We start from the raw sequence: 17,174 nt of genomic DNA on the forward strand, positions 1-17,174 counted from the left end.
TACAAGAGAAAAATAAGACATTTTAAGTGTCCTTAAGGTAATAATGAAAGAACATTGTAAATACAGAAATGAGTGACCAGATGCTAGACAGGTCATGAGTGCAAAATCTTCCTATAGAAAAAGATTTTCTTTAACAAATGCGAACACTAATTTCGAAAGAGATGAGAAGAGCTTTGCAACTTGACCATTTTACAGAAAGCGTGGAGCATTTTAACACATCAGGTGCACAACTGAGTTACCTGCAATTTCTTGCAAACGATCTTCATCAATATTTGGATCAAAGTCACTACCCAAGACATCCGTGCTCCAAGTTTCACTCACAGTTTCTGATATATCTCTGTCATCAGTCAACCCCATCATATCACGGATTTCAAATTTACGGAGCTTGTCATCAAGATTATCCTGAGTTGTGGCTAAATAAAAATAAAAAGTACTGAGTTTTTTTGAAAGGCCCCTCCACTTCTAATTGAAAATGCATAGGAGTACATTAAAGGAAAAGGAAAAACAAAACCACAAACTCTGACTCTGTCAGATAAGACAGCTTTTAAAAGCAGCATCTGTAAAGTACTATATATACTATTCTATACTATAGTAATCAAGAAATGGTGCCTGAAAGCACTACAGTGTATTTGAAGTGTAAGAAAAATCTTGCTACATTTGGTGACATAAACTACAGACAAAGTAACAGATAAAAGTAACATGCTATCAGGAAACTTAAAGCAATTCCTATAAAAAGAACTTCTCACAGAAATGCTGAGGCTAGAAGGGGTAACTGAAGTCCAAAGCCCTCTACTCAAAACACAGTTAGTTACAGGTTGGCTCAAGGCCACATCCAGTCACATCTTGAAAATCTACAAAGCTGGAGACTCCAAAACCTCTCTGAGGAGCCAATTCCAATGTTTGACAAAAACATTCTAAAACTAAGCCAGATGCTCTAAGACTACTCCAATCCAGGCCTCCTTATTCCCTTGAAGGGACAGTTAAGTATCAAGCAAAACTTCAAACGCACATTCCCATAAAGGACTTAAGTCTCAAAATCCCAAACATTATTTTTCCTACGAACCACAAGAAATACTTCTAGAGGAAAACAAAACAACAAAAGAAAAAAAAAATCCAAATAGAAATGAATGCAAAACTGATTGCATAAAGCGAGCATTTACTTATTTTTACCCCAAACTAGTCAATTTGTTAATCTTTTTCCACAGAACTTTGTCTTTCCCATCCATAGCACCACAGGCTCTTGTTTCAGAGAATTTGCACCTGCCTTGTTCGTGCTCCAGCAGCTGCAGAGCTTCAACACCATTGCTCCCAGAGGGTCCTGCACCAAGCTCCGATACAGACTCCCCTTCCAAATCCAAAGATGATACTGAGTTGGAGCGATTTGAAGGACCTGTGAAAAAGATATTTTATTGTAAATCTGATTTGAATACCAGTTCCTAAATATGCAGGATCAACAATCCAGGAAACATTTAACAAAAACAACAAAGAGAAATTAAGTAATAATCTCAATATGAAACAGCAAACTGATAAACTGTTTCTCTGCTCTTCATGTCTACTTTATAGATACTTAGCCTGAACTGTGAGTTGTATTTTACATGCATAGTGGATCATACTGATTATACTAACCTAAAAATACATTACCAGAGTAAATCTCACCATTACCATACTTTAACTAAAAGTCAGTAAAGAGGTTGACGTCAACATGTTTAACTGTTCATTTGCTTGTTTGCTTATTTTAAGAAGAGTAAAAACTATGTGATAGAAGTTATAGTATAACTTAATAACTATAATGCCTGCTGCAGAATTTGTACAAACCTCTTCAATACCACAGATAAACCCTGCCTTGTTTTGGGTGAGACTCAGAGAAGAACTGATCTGAGTCCAGATACCACTCTGTGTAGTAGTTAATTAAAAGATCATGAAAAAAGTCTGAGAACTCTAATTTTAGAGATAAGTCAGTTTACCTTCATATAAATAGTTCAATTAATTAAAAAATAAATAAATAAAAAATCCGTCTGTTTTAATCTTTTAAATCCTGTTTTTTTGCCTTAATTCTCAGACTAAGATATGCCCTTGCAGGTCAAAATTCAGTTCCCAAACTTTATCTCCAAAGGACTAACAGAAAAGAAAAGCTCTTAAAGCAACAAAGCCTGATCTCCAAAACATTAAAGATGACATGCTACCTTTAACAGAAGTTCCTTTCATGAAAAAAAAAAAAAAAAGGGACAAAACTTCTTCAAGACTTAAGTAACCCTTCACCTTCAGATATTCCTTCCAGATTATCACTGCAGAGTGAAAAGCGCAAGGTTTTATCAGGTTTACCATGGAGTTTGTTTTCATCAACAGGGACATCTCCTTGTCCACCATCTGCAAGCTGCATATTTAAGACCTGAGGAGTGGAGGAATGAAACAATACTTCTTTAAAATAATCTATTTCTTTCCTGTTGATTATACAGCACACAAAACATTGCACACATTTTGTATTCCTTTTTTCTCCTAGATGCTAATGGCACTATCAAATTTCTAACATTCCATTTGAAAAAGAAAATATAAGTTTATCTCCAAAGGGCCTGGAGAAAACAAACAGTAACCACGATGAGAACACAAGGCAAATCCTGTTAACAACAGAACCAGTAGCTCCCTCCCTGACCCTCTAGCCTAACATGTAAACTCATGGTTACATAAGGCTGCAAGAGCAGATAGTCCAACCTATCAGGCAAAATGACAAAGATGAAAGCAGAGTGCTGTTCCATGTCTGCTGAAGAAGGAGGCTGTATGAGCAGCCCTGTCCTCAGAGACAGTCTGAGGGCACTCATGGCAGCACAGCCACAGCTCCACCTCATAAGAAGCTTGGCTGGTGTGATGCAAGTCTGAATTGCCAGAAACTTTGGGATCAGCATCCCAGTGCTTTCATTCATTGTCATTCAAGGCAAAGGACAAAGAACACTGAGATGTAATGGAATTAATTAATGCAGGCCTGGTTTGCTCTTAAGCATGTTAGACAACAAAGCCTCTGCCAGCTATGTTTTTCCTGTGCTAATATACTAATTTTCAGACCTTGCAGGTGTATGAAGTTGTTGGAAAATAACTAACACAGGGAGCTAAAATACCCAAGTTCAGTAAAGCAGACAAACAAAACAAAGTGAGTATTTTAATTACACTCCTAGATTTACTGCCCAAATCCAAGTGTCATAGGTTCACTGTTCTGCTACTAAAGAATACAGAGGGTGTATTTTAAAAACACCTGAGCTTCAATGACGTTGCATACCTCATTTTCTGACATCATTCCTGGAGTGATCTGTGGACCTGCTCCCAAGGAAATCACCAGCACTTCTTCTGGCTGAACTTCTGGGATGGTCTCCTGGGAGGACCCTTCGTGATCCCCATGCTGATCCATAAGAATATTTGACCTACTTCTGCTACGAGTTGCTAAGGAAGTATTTTGAAATATTAGCATTAGAAAGCTATTACTTGTTTAGAGAAAAAAAAAAAAAAAAAAAGATAATAAGATGGAAATACAGAACTGTAATGTTTTCAATTGGTAACATGCATGCTAACAAACATAAAAGGCAGTCTTACTAGAAGTTGAGAGAAGGAGCTAGTCTTTAAAAATCAAATATTGATGAGTGAATAATCTTCAATCTTCAACAGAACAGCTTAGAGAAACAAGGTATATTGCATCCTATCTGCCTACATGAATTTCTACACCAATTTCAGTAACTCCAATTGGCCCAACCTTCAGACATGAGAATACAAAATAAAGCCAAGCAGTAGCAGCAGATTTAACAGTGGCCACAAAAAGAGCTGTTTAGGAGCTGGGAAGGTGGGAATTAGTCACCTGCACTTCATTTGTAACATGGAGTAATCTTTTTAACAAAACATTATCCACATAACTGAAAGGGATCTCAAAAGATACCTCAAAGTATAACTAGTAGTCATACATACCCACAGAACCTAGATAAACCACACATCCTCACAACAGTCTGCCACTGGTCTAAGCAAATAGGGGAAAACTTGACAAAGTACCCAAAAAGAAGCAAAAAGATCTCCTGAAAAACAGATTCTGCATTTGTGAGACTGTGCATTCCAATCACAGAAAGACCCTTAGTAAGTTGGTGGAGAACATTAGGAAGCCTGTGACCAACAGAAAAGGTCCCTGTGGCTTAAAACTAATTTGTTGAGCAATTTTTCTCCTAAGAAGCAGAGAAAAGTTATTCAAGCAGTTGTCTGAAACACAGATGCAAAGATTCAATGTCAGGTGTTTGACTGTTTCGTGGCTCCTTATCTGCCTTTTCAAGTAGCCTCATTTCCCCCGTTTGACACCGAGAAAGGAAAAACGCCTACGTGGAATTAAGGCTGCTAAGTATGGTAGCATGACACCAGCCATTTGCTTATTTGATCTAGGAAAAACAAGTGTGCAGAACTAACAGGCCAAGCTTTGATTTTAAAACTATCACACAGATGCACATAAGGTCTGTTATGTTTTTGTTTGTTTTTTAAAAACTACACGTACATATAAAATGAGCTTCATATAGAAATCAATTAAGAAATCTGAAAAAGCAACTGAGTGCCAAAGTAAACCACAAGCATGCTAAAGTATCACAACCGTGTTACAAATAAAAGTAGAGAAGAACAGAAAGAGGGCATTACCCACCAAAAGGGGTTACTAGAGTTATATGAGCTGAAAGATTGGTAGCAGAAGTATCCCAGGCAGTAATGGCTGCCAACTGCTGTCCTGGATTTTGAAAGCATTAAAATGAAACAAAAGAAATCAAAATTTTGAGCAACGACACTATTTTATGATATAAAATAAATGCTATTGTGCTAATACTTCATAGATCTATGAGAGAAAACCATTCAGATGCAGAGTAAAAACAACTTGGGATAGATTTGTTAGGAGGTTGTTTGGGTTTCTGTGTCTCTGAACTGGCTCTGTATAGTTTGAACTCACTACAAACTGACATCAAAGCTGTCAAACTAACAAAAATTTCCCATGTGGTCACACCCACAATAATATACACCAGATAAGAGCACCACACTTCCTATTTTTACAGAAAACATCACCAAGATGCAAAACTTCAAGATTCAGAAATGCTACTGAAAAAGAAAACATAAAATTGTGTTACAGTATACTGCCACAGCGAGATCAGGCAGATGATGGAAAAGAGACAGTCTCTCCTTATCACACTCTCTAGAAGTCCTACTCGTCCTTCCTTCCTCACATCAGCTCCCTTCTAAGACTCAATCATTTCAATTTTACTCTGCCCAATAACAAAGTGCCAGAGCTTTCACCTTACCACTTTCCTCAGCAAACTTCCCATCTTCAAATTTTCCCATTATTACCCTTTGCACTATGGCCTGAACAACAGCTATATCAGCGTTTTTCTACAGCTCAATCCAGAGTGGAGAGGCTCACTGTGCTTGCATCAGAAAATAGTACAGATGCCCGTCTACACAAAAGAAAATACTTCACCATCTACACACAGAAAGTAGAACTGAAGGTGCAGCCGAAGAGGACTACACCTAAAAGAGGACTGGAAAAATAGTAAAGAAAAAATGCACTGCTTGCCATCCTTACCTATTGGTAACCGATTTTTTTTGTTAGCTGGAGTGGTCGCAGGAGAGAGCTGTGGGGTACTGTACGGAGTCATTTCAAGGCTGCTACTTTTCCCTGGTTTGTTCTGGGGTAAGTTTGCTAGCAAGTTTTCCAAAGCCATCCGATCTTCCTTAAGCTGATCACTCAACATCACATTTCGCATGAAACCAACCTACAAATTTAGAATTCATGTTGTTAAGAATTGCAGAGTAAATTATCAGCACTGTTTATCAACTACCTGTAAACATACAGGGCAAGTTTATACTACTTCTAGTTCAAAACTTAAGAGATTACCAGAGTAGTTAGCTGGCTGTATGTCATGTAAACCACTGTTCTACTCAGCCCCTCCAGAAGATTGACTGAAGACATGGGAGGAGTTTCAACTGCACGCCCATCAATAACGACATCTAGGAAAGCTGCAACACAGCTCTGCAAAGAAAGAAGTTTGGAAACAAAAGACCGTTTACCAGAGATTGAAAAGCACTTCAGTTCACTAACACAAGAGCTAAATATTTTACATAGTAATATAAGCTTTGCTTCCTATTTTTAAGATTTCAGGACAAAATACCATGCATCATTAAAACCACTGAAAGTAAGGAAAGCCTGCAGCTAGTTTTAGTACTTTCTTCTGATCTTTCCCACATTTAAGTGTTAACTCACATAAGTGTTTCATTGCAAAGGAGCACGATCATATTTTCAATGGGAATCATATTGCTTATGGTAAACAACCTGTCCTGAAGAATGTGCTGAGCACAGACTAGAAGTGAAACAAGAAAGCATCGTGCGGCGTCACTTTCTAACCTGTTACTTATACAATAAATGACTAACTTTGTACAGTGCTGCACAACTGTAATCGGCAAAAATCTTCAAGTTACTAAAGCAAATCTTTTTTTGCTGTTGTTGTTAAACTATACAGCAATAAATCAAAACCCATCTGCCTCACCGTTCTGATAAAGTAACTGCAAAATTGCTATGGAGGACTGACACCAACAGGGGAAAAGGTGAACAAAAAAAGCAAGAAACAGAAGTTCCTTGTGCTACCAAATTACTTATCCCAGCACTATGTTTTACACAGAAGTTGTCTGAAGATTTGAGTTTTTTCTTTAGGTTCAGAATTAAAATACAGACAGCAATTCAAAGTTTCACTTGAAAAGATTAACTTGCTTTAATGTCTTTTCTACGTTTCCTTTTAAAAAGAAGCATTATGCCAGAGCAGAATTGAGAATCCCTGAACCTCGAATCTAGTACTCGAGATTTTGTTCCCAGCTCTGTGCAGGATTTAATCTGCTTTTCAGTACATGTAACACATAAATCAACTGCTTAGCAAGGCCTTTGCAATGTCCGAACAAAGAAGCTGCAGAAGGATGAAGCACACCCAGGAGTCCTAGCTCCTTTTATTTTAGACTCTTACTTTGTCGAATTTAGCAAGGTTGCTCTTCATACGTGGATCTCCCTCTTCAGAACCTGTCATTGCCAGTTGCTGAAGAAGTCTTCCAACCTGGAAAGAGAAGAACTATGAGGAATAAGCATTTCAAAACAACATCAAGATGGACCCTGTTAAGACACTCCTCCATTCCACAAATAATAAAAACCAAAAGCAGTTGTGGCAATTAAGTAGAAAATCTAGGAACAAAGCATATTTGTTTCTACAACATAACCTAGGTTCAACTCTCAATTCTCACATCTCAAACATAGCCAACCTGAATGGCTGTATATACTTTAAGTTAAAGCTGGAGGAAAAAAATAGGAAGAGAGCCAACTCCAGACCAGAGAAAATAATCCTGATTAATCACCAACTGCAAACCACTCTCAGTTTTTATTAAAGAGCTGCCAATTGCAAGCTCTGTTACAACCTGCAGGCAGCAACACTGGACAAGATTACTTAGGTTTCTCTGAAAAATACTGCAAGGACTGCTAGTAAAGTGCAGTTCGAGTGAAATTCATCACAGTAATTTTCTGTGGGAATCACTTACTGTCCAGTTCACAGACATTTAAAAGCAGGCTCTGCTATATGTGTGGGGAGTACCCTCCACTAAATATAATGATGTTTAATGTCATCAGGAAACGGTTTTATATTCAGTCATCAAATTGTTTGAGATCTACACAGAGACAAGTATTTCTCATGAAGGCTGGGGAATGCCCTAATAAAATAGGAGGCTGCTACCAGCAGACAAACTGCCCGCTACTGCCCGACAACTTTTTCGTCAGCAAAAATATCTCATCATATTGTTAAATACCTCACATAGTACAATGTGACTTCACATATACTTCCAGAATTCATCTTAAAGCATAAATCTAATTGCAGCTTCCACTCCTCGGAATAGCTTTCATAAGGTATATTTGCCACTTTCGTAAGAGATAAAGGAATGCATCCTATAGTGTTTTAAAGTCAATATTTTAAACAGGCACATTAACTTTAAAGCAGGCCTCCTGAGCTATGATGACACAAGCATTATATTAGCATTTGTCTTACATATAGGATGAACAATGCTCTTTACCTTTTAATGTAGTACCACCTGTTGTAGCAGAAAAAAAACCACACCAAGAACATTTTTCTCCACGTCTTTTTTAGATTAGTTCAAAATGAGTCATACCTGCATCAGATTAAATCTCGCCACCTCGTTTATAGGAGCATCAGAAATTATCCCATACTGTTCTGGATTAACAATTGCAGGACAGATGAAACATGCTAGAAGGAGATCTGTGCACATTGCTCTGACCTCCCCAACCTCCAGCCTGTCTACGCACGAGAGCGTTTTGTACATTTGAGACACAATCCATCGCAAGCTATGTGGAAAACAGTACGTGTTTTGTTTGAGATAGCCAATGAATTTGTTCACCAAGGTCACCAGCTTTGCCTCATTGGAGTCAACCATTTCTTGGACTCTTTGCTTAAATTTTTCTGTGCCTTTCTCTCCAAACAACTTTTCCTGTTGGACGGGAGAGAATCTCTCTATTAATTTGTTTGGATCAGTTTCCAGATGATCTTCATCTTCGACCAGAAGCTGCATGATTGGCTCATGTAAAGTTGCAGTAAGAAAGAGTTTTGCAGAAAAAAGTCCTTCAGAGAAAAGTTTGAATAAGATGCTGAATGCACAAGTGCCTCGTCTCAACAGCCGCCTAGGGTTATCACTTTCCTTAAGTTCAAATTCAATCAAGTAACGAAGGACCTGCAGGAGGTAGCTTTCATCCTCCTGCATGATGCAGTTACCATAAATGGAGGTAAAGACTGTGTGAATGACACTCTGGGTGTTGTCCTGGTTGAGCTTCTCTCCAGCAACCAGACAGGATGCGATAAGCCTGGGGTTCTCTCTCAATCTGTTTAGGAACTCTCCATAAGCAGTCTCTTGAAATCCCAACTGCTTATATCCATCCACAAACTGTGTATCCTCCAAGACTTTAGCATGCTGACAGCATTCAGCAGGAGATGCTTCCGCACTTAAAGAAAAACATTGAAACACTCTAAGTAAACTCTTAAGCAAACAGATTTACCAGATGTCATACAGCCAATCTGTTCACACAAAAGATGTCTTTCCATATAGTTAACCCAAATGATTTCCAAATTCAAAAATAAGAACAGTTTGTTCCCATAAACCACAGAGAGCAGCAAAACAAATACGCACATTAGAAAGATGGTAGTTTAAGCATACAACAAACAAGTCTTTGGTGGGTCAGATAACTCAGTTTAGATTTCTCTTTAAAAAGTACTATTGTCATTAGTACAGCAAAGGACTCTAGAGTGTGAAAATGTGAAGAATCTGGTAGTTTTGCTGCAATTCACAGAAGTTTAGGTATCAGTTCTCCCCAGAGCCACCATCCCTCCAAGTCACCTTGTTATGATCAGCCTGTCCAAGTTAATCCGTTGCTGCTTGGAAATCCATGCTGTGCGGTACAGCTTTTCAGCTGTCTTCAATACATCTGCATTCAGCCTCTGAATAAGTTGCTTTTCTGAGTTTACATACAGTCGTTCCTGCTTGAGGTGATGAGCCAGCGTGTGTATATCCAGCTTCACCATCTTTGACAGCAGACTACACAGTACTCACTGAAAGAAAGGAAAAAAAAGGAATGAAATTGGTGAATTCCAACAGTATTGGAAACTGTTCTGTCAGCCCCAATGAAGTAATAAGCAAAAGTAACAAACTAAGGAGGCTATAAGCTTAGCAGTAAATACTTCTGTGCCCATTCTGCCTCCATGTAAAGTTTTCTAGCTGTCAGTTTCATTAACCCCTTGTCATGTCAGCACACCAGGGACACTCGCACAGCAGCAATGGTATCTCCAGCTCACACTCACCAACTGAAACAGTGACACAGTGCCACACCACAAGGCTTACACCACACTCCAAAACACAAGGTAAGAAATGGGCCGGAGGAGAGCTGCAGTCAGTGCCATAGCCTAGGAGAGGCAAGTGCAGGGAGACAGAGGAGTCGTCCCACTGTGCCACCTGCACGGTGAACATGCAAAAAGTTTTGCGCTTCCTACTTTCCCCTAAAGCACAGCACATAACACAGCACGATGCAAGCATGTGGGCATGGTTATCTCTGGACTGCTACAACAAATGTCATCTCTCACCTTTGTATAACTGGACTTCTTTGCTAGAAAAATATATGAATAAAATGAACGAAACCAAGGAGCATCAATTGCTAGACAAGGCAGCAGCTGGAAATACACCTGGGGATGCTGCTCAGCAATAGAACTCATTCAGAAAAATTTCCTCAAATATTTCCATTTGTAAGAGTATTCTTGGAGGGTCAATCCGAAAGTGTTTTTTAAAGAGAGAAACTGAAACAAGCAGAGGTTTTCCTGTCAGAGCAGTTTCAAAATAAGCCAATCAATCAACACTAGCCACTGTTCTGTCTCAGTGTTTTCTAATTGCGAAGTCAGAGCTTACGCTTGTTACCACTATGTGAGCAGAAGAGTTCTAGACCAGGTAGAAAAAATTCAAACAGCAAATCCATCTAAAAGAAAACTCCATTGAACAAAAATAACATAAATGGCATAATGCTGACATGGGAAAGGGTAGAACCCCACATATCAGATTATGTCACCATCGAATCATTAACAGCCATGGGGCTTCTTCTTCACCAGAATCAACAGCAATACTAGATAATTTGGGAAAGGTTTGATCTATATATGGTACAGAGCTGCCGGACACACTGGCAATGGCTACACGACAGAACTGTAAGAGGGATGTGGTGGAGAACCCTGGAAAGCTATGCTGGAGTTAAACAAACTTACTGCCAGTAATCTGCAGCCATCCCAGAGAAGCTCAGCTCTACAAGACCACTTATTCCATGCTTGAGGAACTACAAATAATTTACCAGGCTCTCTCTTTTTACTGTTTTAAAGATCTGTGGTTCACTGCTAAGCAGAGCAGGAGATGATCTACTCTGAAGAATACAGATTAGTTCCCTAATCAGGCAAAGTTTTACATGTCTTGGTGCTTGCTGGTGTTTTTTCCCCAGTGTGAGAGCCTGATAACCAGGTGCTGGCAGCAATGACCGCTCCTCAGCTGTGTAATTATATCAGGCTAAAACTATAAATGAAAGAACAAAAACACTAGCAGAGACAGAAACAGATACTGTCACATGTCTTTATGCATGAATATATATCTAATTAAATCTGATAGTTTTAAGACCATTCCTAGCAAACACAGACAAACCTGTACACAAAGCTCTTTTTAAAAAGGAAAAGCAAGCAAATAAAAAACAGCAACTCTAACCAGAGGTTACAGCTCATGCATTTATGCTATTCAAAGATGAGACTGAGCGAGGAACTTCAAGGATGCAGCGATTCTGATGTATTTAACTAGGGCAGTGTCAGACAAATGATTAGAAAAAAGAAACACTGACATCACTGCCAAAGGTCTTTGAGAAATGAACAATAACTTCTTGCAACTCAGTTTTATTTTTAGTCACAGAATTTTAGGGCCTGCAGGAAAACAGCACCAAACTTGATATTGTCTGTACAAATTAATCTTTGTTTTGGACTATCAGCTGTTGATAGCAAATAGGGAAAAGAAGCTGCATCCATTTAACCGTCCCCACTATGAAATGTAGAACTACCTTCTGTCCTTTCAGGTGCTTTCCAGTGTAAGGCTGTATTTAATAGTGCTCATGGTTTACCAAACTTCAACAGTTTTAATTGACTGTTTGAAGGTGATCATTTGGAGGCTCTACATTCCTGAACAGAAAGTTAGTTCAGGTGGTTCTCCCCAGATTCCAATCAGCACAAAGATAACAGCAGCTCAGAAAGAACAAGCTATGTCTAGTAAGCAATCATGTATGCAGCTGTTAGATTACCAAGAACTTCTTCTAGAGCTAAGGGCAATCAATCAAAAGAGAAATTAAAAAAAAAACAACACCAAAACCAGCCAATACTCAGAAAGCAACTACAACTCCCAGATAGTCTGAGCCTGAATACGCACGTATATAATGTGTCTGGTCAGTGGGCAAAAAGCACAACAAAACAGCAGAAAAGACTTCCACACAACAGTGCCATGATTTGTAATGGCACCTATTGACATCCTATCAACCTGCCACTATCTTTGAGTCTCTTCCCTATCCGCACTGCAGAACACAAACATAATGAAAGTGAGAGAAGAGCTGCTTTGAAACTGATCTGTGAGAGGTCAGTAAGCACAGCTGTTTTCTCGGAAACTGAAAATCCATAGGGCAAAACGTTGACTGTCTGACAGCAGTTTGTGCCCTACGTACACGAGAAAGGGATCAGCAGCTTCCTTGGCTTTACAGTACTCCAAAATACTAAACTTGTTGGCAACTACCAATTGCTATCAAAATATACCTCTGTAGATGAGGAACACATCATTCACTCCTATTACCAGCTCTTTAAAAATGAATTATTCTGCAGTCATGCAAGCATAGCAAGTATCAGTGCAAACAAGTGGGTGTTCACCTTCCGTGTCTGGCAGATGTCTGAGAACACTGGAGATGGAAAGCTGGAGCTGTGACGCACATGGACCTTCAGAAGCCTTCAGACTCACTCTAAAGAAAGCATAGAGCACAGTCAAAAACAAACCAACCAACCTAGTTAAGCAACATGCACACGTTATCAGTCTCTTTACACAGTGGTATTCACATGGCCTATATTTGAAAGGGGAAACTACTCTATCATTAATATACCTATATGATGCACCACTCCCCTCCAAAAAACCCTTCTCTTCATGATCAGTGCAAGCAGACAACAGCTGCATTCTTTAACCTTCCCACGCTGCCCAGCATTCATGCCATGCCAGCGCTCAGGACAAGAGCTTTAAGAAGCAATTAGCCACACTTACGTATTTGGTAATGCACTGCAGCAGGCGGTAACAGAGCAGACAGAACAGCAGCCACCTCAGCTGCTACTAGTTCCTGTTTATCAGTTTCTCACAAATAAAGAAGCCACCCATAATTACCCACTTTATAACAATCATCCGTCAAACTTGAAATAAAAGATGTCTGCATGTAATTGTATGAAGGAGGAAATTCAGAAATCCAACTATCTGATGCATCTGCAGAAACACCAGATATTCAATAACTCCTGCTACCTGCAAACTATTTTTCAATTCTGGTATCTTCATTTTGATAGGAAAACCCTTCATTTCTTCTAAGACTTCTTAATAAGCTACTAAGTGGAAGACTTATCACAGCAACTCAATTTCACCTCACAATGCCCCACAGCAGACTGTGTGAGCTGACAGTATCTAAGATGTTTTGCCCTACTATCAGCATGCCTTAAAGTTCTTCAGAATCCAAGGCAATCTACGCCTTTGGTAAACACAGACATCGATTGCTTCTCGAGTTTAAAAGCACTCCCTTTAATCTCTGGGCGCTGAATAGCAGTACATAGAGTGTGTGCTTTTTTACTGCGGCACACAGAAACAAGTGGCACCTCTGTTACACATTTCTGCAGATCAGCTGACAGAAAAGAGAGTAAGCAAAGCAGCACATACTGCCACAGAACACTAAATTCTTCTTCCTCCTCCAACGTTTCCTGCTCAGGGTTATCTGTTCTTCCTGCATCTGGCTAAACAAGACTCAGCTTCCACAGCAAGTTTGGGCAGATCTACTGCAGGCAGGGCAGGGCAAGGCCAAACTGAGATCACTCCAACTTACTAAGAAAGGATTTCTAAGCAAACCTGAATAGCTTCATGCTAATTTACCCCAGATGAAAATATCTTCATTAATATTTATAGTGACAACAAACAAGCCTTCTTTCCATAAGATAGCAACCTACCTCCCAAAGCTGAGCTAAAAAAACAAGCATTTTTCAGTTCACCATGACTTAGGATTTATCTGCTGAACCCTCACATTACAATACCCACCGCATCAAAACACACACAAAGTGCAGAATGCATTCCAATCTGCTGCAACCCAGCTATCTAATCAACATTAACATGAAACTCGTACCTCAAATTTGTTTCTGCTCAGTGGCTGCTGCACAACTAACACTGAACACGAGACCTGTCTGCAATGAGCACTTCATTTCTCGGGTCTCTTATCAACAGGACATATCGGGAACACATAGGCTCAGCTGCCTACTAAATAGTCAGCTGTGGCATAACTGTGGTCTATGAGAGTCAACAGGGGCACGTAACTCTGCCAAAAGCTGCTCCAGCAGCTCGTGCTGTTAGAAAGAGCTGTTCCCCTTACACAATGAGTCACGCTAATTGACTCCCAGGCAGAAGCGCAGAACCTGAAGTTCCGAGCTCGGCAGCCCACCACGCAGAGCTGCCTGCCCTATGGAGCAGCACGCGTTCTCCAGGACCTGATGTACCGTACAGCCAACCCCACACATACAGCACCTGCAATGTCCCGGAGCCCACCACAACACAGCCGCTCTAAGGCCCTTTTCCCGCAGCCCCCAGCGCAGCTGACACCAATTACAGCACCGTGGTTCCTCAGACCCCCCAGGCGCGGCTCCCACCCGAGGCACAGCCGTGTGCCCGCCCCGCTCCTGGCAGCACAGCCCGCAGCTCCGCACCGCGCCGCCGTGACTTTGCAAGAAGCCGCTCTGCTGACCAAAGTCCTCCGGCGCGAAGCCTCTATCCGTAACGAAAAAAGGAAGTCACGACGCTGCCCGAGTTACGAGTTCTAAACCTCCGTCACACGGACCCCGTAAACCCGGTGCTCACACCGCCCCGCAGCCCGGCACGGCGCCGTCCCGCCGCAGCACGGAGCGCCGAGGGCCGCGGCACGGAGCGCTCCCGATCGGCGACCACCGCCGTGCGGCGCGGCGCTAACATGGCAGCGGGGCTGCGGGCGGAGCGCGGCCCGCTCGGCTCCCACGGCGCCGACTGCGAGCGCGGCCCCCGCCCGGCGCTACGGAGACCAAACCCAGCCCGGGGAGCGCGGACGAGGCGGGCACCTCGGCGTGTCGGCGTGTCGGCCTGCTCCTCGCCGCGCTGCCGGCCGCGCGTCCCGCTCGGCTCCCCGTAAAAGCGGAGAGCGGTCGGTCAGGCCCGGCCTTCGCCCTCCTTCCCTTCCCCTCCCCTCCCCTCCGCTCCCTTCCCCCGCACCGCCGGGGGTTGATCCGAGCGCCGGTCCCGGCCGCGCGGGCTGAGCGCTCTCCCCTACCCGGCCCCGGCTCCGCCGCCGCCCGGCTCCGCTGCGGCCCCGAGCCAGGCGCGGCGCGGCACTGCGCAGGCGGCGGGCGGCGACACCGCGCTCCTGGGACTTGTAGTCCTGAGACATGGAGTCCCGAGACATGGAGTCCCGCAGCCCCGGCCCGTGTTCTCTCTTGATCCCGCACCGAGGCCGCGGTACGGCGGAGCAGCTCTGATACGTTGCTCTGATGGGGAGCTGCTGTTGCGTGGCGCGGGGGAACGCCGGGCTCGGAGCGGGCACTTGGCGCTGCGCGGCACCGACGGGCGCCGTGCCCCGGGATGCACCGGCCGGACGCTGCCCTTGTCCCGCAGCTGCTTTACGACAAAGGGCCGTCAGGGCTCGGCCGGCCCTGCGGGTGAAACGCAGCGACAAGTAGTAGAGTACAACGGGCAGCGATCTGCCTCGTGTCACAGCGCTGCCTAATCATAAACAGCATCATATGCTGCAGCACCATCGCAGCTGATTACTGCTCCATGGTCACAGGCTGATCTTTAACTTTGCCCTCGTTTTGCAGCTATCCCAGGGTCCTCAGGCAGCACAGAGCTCACTGCCCGCGGGATGGGGCCTGGCACAGCCTCACCATGGGGAGCAGGAGGCTGAGAGTGAACAGCTGCACATGTGGGTACGGCCCAGAGCCACCCGCACCCAGCGGTGTTTCTCATGACACGTGTAGTTCCAATAGAACACAAAAAATGTCCAGATAGAGCTATTAAGAAACTTGTTCTCTTAGACAAAGGGTGACTGGAGACACTGTTTCAAGTCCAGCTCTCATTTGGGCACCTTGTTACAGTGTGCAATGGCAGCAGCCACGCTGTGCTCCCGGCTGTAACACAGAACAACGGCTCCATTACAGCATCGCTGCCCATAGAGAACTGAGGGCAATGAGCCTGAGGCCTGGGAGCGTCAAAACGTCCCCTTGTCTGCACGTGGTTTCCCACAATGAGGTAAAATATGTTATGGACAGTTCTCAGGGCACACAGCTGTAGCAAAGACCGTTCCTTTCCAAGAACAAGCTCAGTAATTTGTGTCAGGATTCTACAAAGATGTGAATTCAATGCAGAAATAATCAAGTAAAAGAGAGAAATTCCATGATGACGTGTAGAAAATTCTGAAATGTGCTTCAGAATAGGAAGAACAGCATCCAGAGCAGAACAGCTTGTGAAGAGGGGCAGTGGGGAACGGTTTGATTACAGCTGTGCTGCCCTCGGAGCAGTGACACCCCAGTGCCAGCCCAGGCTGTGTCCCCCAGCACAGGGCAGCACCAACGCTCTGTTCTGACACATCGCAGCTCAGGGCTCTCATTGGAGCTGTGTTTTTATACAACCTGGAATTATATTTGTTACAATTCAGCCCTGCTGTCACTCGCAGTTTAACAACGTCTGTTTTCTCATGTCACTCTTGACCAACCCAACGCACCATTTTGTGACCTTACAGCAGTGTAGCTGTCTGCACACACACGGCTCCAGTTGTGGGGTCTCGTCCCCGCTGGTTGTTACAGCCCTGGGGGTTCCCCGCCCCGCCCCGGTGCTGATGTAACCCCGTGTAACATCGGTGACTCGGTGTCCGGGCTGCAGCTGCCCGCTGGGCCGTGGCCCCGTGCCCGTGGGCTGCGTGCCGAGCACAGCCAGGCCCCGACCCGAGCTCTGCGGGGCCAGACAGAGCCCGCCCGTCACCTGTGCCCCACAGCTCCACACAGCAGCCCGGGCCCGACCCTCCTATTTCCGCTCTGTTTCCGTTCCTCCCCGCTCCGTGCCCACACGCTGCGCTGCCGCCGGGCCCCCGCCTCGGCACCGGGGTCGGTTACCATGGAAACTTCCAGAACGTCCCCCCCCCCGTCCCCAACCCTGGCCTCGCCGCCACGGCCGCCCCCAACCAATGGGCTTCTTCCGCTTGGCTCACGCTTCTCTGTTGATTGGCCCGCGACGCCGGCAGGGTGAACCAATCGGGTGGCAGGAGGGGTGCGCGCCAGGCATGT

The 17,174-nt window shown here is 43.5% G+C and overlaps 1 protein-coding gene across 8 annotated transcripts in view; it reads right to left on the minus strand.

The window, feature by feature from the left end:
• The window catches only part of GAPVD1 (GTPase activating protein and VPS9 domains 1), a 31,635-nt gene extending 16,325 nt beyond the window's left edge, over window positions 1–15,310 (minus strand). The window contains exons 1-12 of one of the 8 annotated variants that reach the window (XM_015879446.3): window positions 15,170–15,310; window positions 12,510–12,598; window positions 9,427–9,638; window positions 8,191–9,034; window positions 7,008–7,094; window positions 5,891–6,025; window positions 5,579–5,768; window positions 4,655–4,735; window positions 3,269–3,429; window positions 2,323–2,389; window positions 1,265–1,390; window positions 240–413 (exon numbers count right to left, since the gene is read on the minus strand). In XM_015879446.3, coding sequence (XP_015734932.1) covers window positions 240–413; window positions 1,265–1,390; window positions 2,323–2,389; window positions 3,269–3,429; window positions 4,655–4,735; window positions 5,579–5,768; window positions 5,891–6,025; window positions 7,008–7,094; window positions 8,191–9,034; window positions 9,427–9,611 — 2,050 coding nt within the window. In that variant the 5' untranslated portion in view covers window positions 9,612–9,638; window positions 12,510–12,598; window positions 15,170–15,310. Of the gene's footprint in view, window positions 1–239; window positions 414–1,264; window positions 1,391–2,259; window positions 2,390–3,268; window positions 3,430–4,654; window positions 4,736–5,578; window positions 5,769–5,890; window positions 6,026–7,007; window positions 7,095–8,190; window positions 9,035–9,426; window positions 9,639–10,166; window positions 10,376–12,509; window positions 12,599–12,891; window positions 12,988–14,960; window positions 15,095–15,169 lie in introns of those variants that run through there. The other 7 variants (XM_015879440.2, XM_015879441.3, XM_015879443.3 and 4 more) reach the window with 7 other exon arrangements.
• Between the last annotated feature and the right edge of the window lie 1,864 nt (window positions 15,311–17,174).

This window comes from Coturnix japonica, chromosome 21 (genome assembly GCF_054131305.1).
Source record: "Coturnix japonica strain WE chromosome 21, WE-NBRP24, whole genome shotgun sequence".
In the NCBI taxonomy this organism is placed as follows: Eukaryota; Metazoa; Chordata; class Aves; order Galliformes; family Phasianidae; genus Coturnix; species Coturnix japonica.